The sequence below is a fragment of the Parathielavia appendiculata genome (assembly GCF_033297405.1).
Source record: "Parathielavia appendiculata strain CBS 731.68 unplaced genomic scaffold N657scaffold_50, whole genome shotgun sequence".
Lineage (NCBI taxonomy): Eukaryota > Fungi > Ascomycota > Sordariomycetes > Sordariales > Chaetomiaceae > Parathielavia > Parathielavia appendiculata.
The window spans coordinates 56,105-62,758 of record NW_026944269.1 but is presented as its reverse complement, the minus strand read 5'-3'; the positions used below and the strand labels follow the sequence as shown (position 1 = coordinate 62,758).

The following is a 6,654-nucleotide window of genomic DNA, read 5'->3' as shown; positions in this document are numbered from 1 at the left end:
GCGCTGGCCAGCGATTTTGGGTTCGCGACCTGGAACCCGATTTATAAGGTGGTCGTCCGTCGAAGGACATCTCTGCTAAATTGCCGGTTAGATTCCCATGTGTCTGTGAGTTTATAGAACTGACGATACTTAAGGCGAGACTGCAGAGCCGAGCCAGAGTTTCACAGTAGGTCCGCGACGTAGATCTGCCGCGCCCTCACGTCATATAGGCGACCACTCTGTACCGACCATATGCCTCATCAAACACAACGACCAATATCAACATCCGGTATGTCCGGTTCCGTATGCAGTCCAGATGACCGAGCTCTGATTGTCGAAAAAACCCGATACGGCTCCCAACGGACCAACCGCTCGGCCTGCCCTACCATCCTCCGTATCTCGCCTGCGTTCTCTTCGCAACGATCCAATGTATGCCCGCGGCACACCTCCTCTGCCTCCCCGATCGCCCGGCACCACGTACAACCGACCGACCACTCTTGTAATACTGCCTGAAACTGCTCCACCTCTATACTCTTCTCCGCCTGCCGCCTCCTCTCCGCCTGACTGCGCATCCGCCGCTGAATCCGGCCGCAATATATCTCCGCCTCTACTTCTATGTCGCCCTCCTTACAATCTCCGGTGCCCTCGCCTGCGCTTCGTCTCCCTCCCCTGCCTCTCCCTCCCCTACCCTCGTCACCTCCTTACCCCGATTTGCCCTGCCTTGGCCTCCTCCTGCTGCTCCTCCTCCTCCTGCTCCTCCTCCTCTTGCTCCTCCTCCTCCTCTTCTTCTTCTTCTTCCCTACGCCCTCCCTCACCTATGCTTGCTATATGCTCGGCCTGCACGCCCGGCCCTGCCCCCCCGCCTATTCGCCCTACCCTCGCCCGCGCCTTGCACCGGTAACACGCCTCCTCCCCATCCTCGCACCCCGCCCGGTCGACCCGCCCGTCCATCTCGCGGTCCAACACCGCCCGCACGCACCCCTTCGTCTCGATAAACTCCCACATCGCCCGCTCCACCCCGCGGCTCTCCGCCTGCTCCGCCGTCTCCTCGATTGGCTCCCGCGCCGGTCGTCCGATACCACCCGCACAATCACCGCCTCGCTCGCCTGCCCGTCGCGCTTCCTGTGCGTAATCCCGCAACCGCCGCACCACCTCGACGTACACTTCTACCCGGATCCTCGGCGCGTCGACCCCCAATCCCAACGCATTCGTCGCCGTAAATACCTGGCCTGTCCCTTCGCGTAACTGTCGGACTACCCCCTGCTTCGTCTCCGCCTCGCCGACGTTCCGGTGGTAACACAACCCTCCCAACTGCTTCGCGTATTGATCCACCTTCTTGACCGTGTCGCAATATACCACGATCTGTCCGCCGCCGGCCTCCTTATACTTCGCCTGCTTCTCCTCTACCAATGCCGCAACCACGTTCTCCTTGTCCTCCTCTCCCCTGTTATACCGCCGTACTTCGTACCGTACGTTCGCCCGCGTGGTGTTGCTCCGGAACCATCGTACTGCGCCTGCGCCTACCCCTATACCCGCTCCGGGTAACCCGACCAACCGCCCAAACTCGGCCTCGTCCGCCGGCCGTAACGCCGCCGTCAAACATACCATCTGCGTCTCTGCCTTGACCAACTCCCGCAATCCCAACATCCGCGACCGCCACCCGCCCCCGGCCCCCGAATCCAATACCACATGGCACTCGTCCACCACGATCCGGTCCAACCGGCCCATCGCCCGCTGCCGGTTGATGAAATGCCCGAAACTCTCCGACACGGCCGCCTCGGGCGTCACCAACACGATCGACGCCCACTCGTGCGGCCTTCGTCCGCTCCACTCCACGCACTCGATGCCCATCGCGTCGCACCGGTCCTTGATGTCGCCGCGCAACGACACCAACGGCACCACCACGACCGTCAACCCACCCGCCGCCGCCGCGCACGCCGCCGGCAACATGAACAACATGCTCTTCCCGCCGCCCGTGCCCATCACCACCACCACCGGGCTCTCCTGTCACATGATCGCCTGCAACGCGGCCTCCTGTACCCCACGGAACCGCGCCTCTGGCCCCAACATCCGCCCCAACTCCGCTCCAATATCCACCTGCCGCATCTTCTTCCACCGCCGGTCCTCCTCCGCTGCCGCCTGCCGCGTAACGTCGGCTAATCGGGACGGTCTCGCCTCGCCGCTGCCACCTTCCCTCTCCCGCACGACGGAATCGAACATGCAAAACGCGTGCCACTCGCGGCTAACCCGCTGGAACCCGATTCGCCGGGCCTCGGTGCTGAACAACGACTCGGCCGTCGACCGCCCGTAAACTCGCTTCCATGCTCGTGGCAAACCGCCGTACGGAACGCGGGCAATGGTGTGAATATCTCGCTGAGCGTTACCATGGTTCACCGCTCGCTCGCTCTCGTATACTTTTTTATCTTCTTATATTAGATCAATATCCGGCTGATCGCTCCTACCTTGCTGGTACTTCTACTGCGGCTTACCTAACCTAACCCATCACCTCGTAAAACAAACTCTCATCTTTTGAAATTACGACTGATTGCTTCCTTCTCTTGCGGACCCCCTGTCTTTCTTGTGGCCCCCACTGGCCCCCGGCCGCCCCAATTCCCGGTTCACAATCGAAACCCTCACCCTAACCATCCAATTCTGCCTCTCCCCGTCCCCGTATCGTTCTCTCGCTGCAGCGGGTGAACACGCGGCTGCGCGGCCGGCGGCCGGTCGCGGTGGAATCAGCGCTCTCGGTTGATATCGGCGCGACCGCTGTTCTGCGTTTTGACGGCTGTCTTGGGCCGAAGCGATTATCCGCACGACCGGGAAATCGCTTCGGCACCTGTCGGCCAACGCGGGTTAGGGTTCGTGGTGGCGCGTCCAAAGCGCCCCATACTAACGAGTCTTGCGGCAGGTAGGGCCAAAGCAAGGCAGAGGTTTTTGACAGTTAACAGGAAGGAGACGAGCCTGTTCTTAAGCTTTCCAAATGCCACGTCGCCGCGGCCAACCTGTATCCACCACAATGCGGACACTGTCCTGGTTGGACACAGCATGTAGCCTACCAAGTCTTCCATTCCGGAGGATCTAAACTCTACGCCGATGCGAGACTTGGGGTTGCGTCTATCACCGAACCCTCCCTATTCTCGCCTATATCATAGCTTTCCGTCCTCCTTGCCGAGTCGGCCTCCGCTGATGAGTCTATGCAAATGGCGCCAAAGTCGCTAAAGCCCCTGTTGTATGTCTGGCATCGATAATATGGCGTGAGCAGTGTCTCACCTCACCGTAGTGTAAGCTTGCAATCCTGTTACTCACCCACATCCCCCAAAAGCCAACAAACGCACCACGACTGAAGCGAAGGGGTTTGGTTCTCCATTTGCCAAGGGACCAACGTTTTTCTATTGTAGGAGGGAGGACAGCTGCCCGTCTATAGTTAGTAAGTACCTAGATATAAAATATTAGTACTAAGCTTGCCTCTGCATTTCTACTAATATTGGTAGAGATAGAAGAAAAAATGAGGGTTGAATTACCTGGAAGCCTGCAAACCAGTCACCGCCATCCCCATAGCATGATTCCATCTTGACGATACGCTCACCGCTAGGGCCGTCTATTGGGAACTCGAACTTCTGTATCGGACTATACGACACGGTCGACAAGGCCAAGTCCGTATAGCCGAAGCGGTGGGGACTCGGGCCTGCTACACGAGAGATGTCGATGGCAAGTACGGTCGGGATTGGATCATTGCGCTCGTCCACCCAGACTGTGATACCAAGAACGTGCTGCAATTCTTCTCCTTTAACACCGCCGAATATCATGGTCGACAAGGGCAGATCCTCGCCAGGATGTGGGTTCAGGATACGCTTGGCTCCTAGGAATGTAAGGTGCGGCCCGGGAAAGTCAGGGTGCCAGAGCGTTGTGTGGTCGAACTTCTTGGGCCCGGCAGCATCCGTATTACTCGGCCGTCCATTTGAGATGGATAAAGAACGTAGCCTAAGTGCCTGGAGTTAGAGCTAAAAGGTTAGGTCGGCAAATCAGCAAGGAAAGTAAGGTAGCCGCTAGGGACAGACTGACGTCGAAACCCCCTTTCAGATGTTTGACAACATCATGCTCTCGTAGGACAAGTCTTCTCTTTGGAATACCATGAAAATCTCCAACCCAGTCCGAGGAAATCCTCGTCTCTGATATGACAGACAAGCCGCGGATTCCACGTTGATCGTGGGCGAGGTTGAAGCCCTCGATGCGAAGCGATCCCTGCTCGCGGGAGACCACCGGCGTCTCATTGCCAGGACGATGGTATCCCAGGCTCACGGAGGCATCGGTCCCATGTTGGATTCGGATCCCAGAAATATATTGTCGACCCTGGATTTCGACGGTAGAAACAAAGAGAGCCGTGGCGTCGTCAGGTATAGGCATCATTCGTTTGTATAGTGAACTTTTACCGGGCACAAAGCACCTCTTTGAGATCGGATTTGCCCTGCTGGCTGTTTTCCAGCCCATATCAACACTGGACAAGGAGGAGTTGTCGTCGTCGTCGTCGTCGTCGTCGAGGGAGAAGGGCACGGGGCTGCCATCACAGCTGGCGCTTTCGGCCTTGAACAGTAGATCCAGAAGAGAGGAAGCCAGGTCCCAAACACGTCTTCTATTGAGGAGCTCTGGAGAACGCCGCAATTCTCGGACAGCAAAATATGTCGACTTCCACTGACCCTTGAACGAAGAGTCGTGGAGATGCGGCTGGGCTTCGAAAACGGATTCGAACTCTTGCCCTGGGAAAAAGCGAGATCTCCAAAATTTATCGTGTAGATGGACGTTAGCAAAAGCCGGAGAAGCTATTCTCACAGCCGCTACATCGGGCGTCGAGAGATAGATGAGAGTCGACTGCAGAATCTCGACGGGCAGCGCTTGGAAAGCATCCCGGTCGGCCGGCCTAGCGTATCCCTGTCGCGGCGCGGGGAGATCAGTGGCAGAAATGCTATCGGTTGTCCGCCGCTCAAAAGCGCGACGTAGTTCGGGGATGTGAAGAGGGTCAGGGCCGCCGTCATCGCGGGAATCGACAGCCAATGATGAGAGACGGGGTTCCTCGCCGGGGCCCAGAACGCGGGAGTCGTAGTCATAGCCGACAGTCCCACCGTAGTCGTGGCCCCAGTCCAACATGATCTCGTTATTCCTGAAGGAGAGGCAGAGGTCGAAAAGTAGCTGCACCTCCCGGTCACCCGGCGACAAGCGTTTGGTCAGGACGTACCAGCACGCCGGGTGGAATGGAAAACCCCGGATATCAGGAGTTTCACCTGGCCGAATCGGGTGACTTGTAATACCGGACGGCATCAGATCGATACCCATCTCAGACTCCGTCGGGCCGCCATGCGGCCCCCTTGGGATGCTGACGTGGGCGACGTCGGCGAGCCGGAACCTGAACCCGCGGACAGAGAGCCGGGCTTCTAGGCCCGGTATTCTCAGGTCATGGCTTATGAGAGCGTAGACTAGGGCAGGGCGACGTTAGTATCAAAGCACTGCTTGAAGCAGACGGCTATGTCCCTTGAGCCTTGGTTCTATCTATGTATCCCTCGCACCATGATAGGGATGGATGGTTACATACCGGTGACGAAACCCCATCCGCACTGAATCAGGGCGCCGCATAGAATGCAGCACTTCCTAGGAACAGGCATTCGACACGGCCTTTGAATACTTTACGGAGAGTCAAGCAGGCACTGTACTGCTCGTCTTGTGACGGGGCATAGGAACTGAGCTTGAGTACTGGTGTGGTTGCACGAGGAACCAAACTGTGGGCAGGGTGCAGCCCCCAAGGAAACCCTGCAGGAGGATCTGCGCACTGACCAACAGGGTGGTGCGTACAGTGCTGACCACTGGCAAGCCCAGAAATGGGGCTTGCCAGCTCTCCTTGTCTAATCTACAGGAACGCAACCTAACCCTGGAACAGGCAATGCCTGTGACACGTTCTGATTGTGGGAGACACGTCCCTAGTCGACCCAGGCCATATCGTGGGGTGGGAAAGAGGGCCTGGCAATCAGGCGGGACGAAAGCATGAGGCAGATCTCGACTGACCACGGAGATTTATCACGAAGGGCCGGAGTCATACAGCATAAGAAAGGGAGAAATGTGTACCACACAACTCAACCATCTTCCGAAAATCCATGCAATTTCAACATGACCTCTGCAACGCGGATCCATTATTGCAATAGTGGGCCCTTTTTAGCAGATGATAGTGATTAAGAGTATATTTGTATGGTAAACACTAACTTGCTAATATCCTCCTGACAACGAAGCGGTGAGATGGTCGGCAGAACTCCCACCGCCCTACTGGCTGGTGAGGTTGGTGTTCTGGCCTACCCCCCACCATAATGGCTACAGAAGCACCTGCAACCGTCGCCCCCGTTCCTGGGCGCACTGAAGAAGATCAAGCCTTTCTCTTCAGGCGATTTCCTGGCTACCTGTTGACGGAGCAAAAAGAGGCTTCAGAACCGCCTACCAAAATCCCTCGCCTTTCCGGCAATAGGTTCGCCGCCTTCAGAAGCCAGGAGCGAAGTCGAGCAAGCTCAGCGTCTGTCTCTTCTTCACCCTCCCATCTCCAGCGCCAGTCGACCTTGACGAGTTTGAGCGTTGGCAACTGGAAGAGAGCGACTCTGATCGGTACGAGGAGGATCCCCGTGCCTACTGGCATAAAAGAAG

General features: G+C 57.5%; 4 protein-coding genes across 4 annotated transcripts in view; 2 read left to right on the top strand and 2 right to left on the bottom strand.

Moving 5' to 3' along the window:
* Positions 1-1,074: 1,074 nt before the first annotated feature.
* Positions 1,075-1,626, bottom strand: N657DRAFT_533659 (uncharacterized protein; the record flags this gene model as incomplete). The annotated part of the gene is made up of 1 exon (XM_062787756.1): positions 1,075-1,626. A coding segment is annotated over one exon (552 nt), but the record flags the coding sequence as incomplete, so codon positions are not given.
* Positions 1,627-1,749: 123 nt separating this feature from the next.
* N657DRAFT_715828 (uncharacterized protein) lies at positions 1,750-2,495 on the top strand. The gene has a single exon (XM_062797473.1). It carries the CDS (start codon positions 1,823-1,825, stop codon positions 2,288-2,290), a length of 468 nt encoding a protein of 155 aa, XP_062642103.1. The 5' UTR covers positions 1,750-1,822; the 3' UTR covers positions 2,291-2,495.
* A 503-nt stretch (positions 2,496-2,998) lies between these two features.
* N657DRAFT_651413 (uncharacterized protein) lies at positions 2,999-5,725 on the bottom strand. The gene is made up of 5 exons (XM_062794162.1): positions 5,564-5,725; positions 4,042-5,447; positions 3,501-3,968; positions 3,286-3,414; positions 2,999-3,214 (listed from the first exon to the last, which is right to left on the bottom strand). The coding sequence occupies exons 1-5, from the start codon at positions 5,631-5,633 to the stop codon at positions 3,065-3,067; spliced, it is 2,223 nt and encodes a 740-aa protein (XP_062642102.1). The 5' UTR covers positions 5,634-5,725; the 3' UTR covers positions 2,999-3,064.
* A 497-nt stretch (positions 5,726-6,222) lies between these two features.
* N657DRAFT_651411 (uncharacterized protein) overlaps positions 6,223-6,654 on the top strand; it is an 875-nt gene continuing 443 nt past the window's right edge. The window contains exon 1 of the mRNA XM_062794161.1: positions 6,223-6,654. Within this exon, the coding sequence (XP_062642101.1) occupies positions 6,327-6,654 (328 nt within the window). The 5' untranslated portion in view covers positions 6,223-6,326.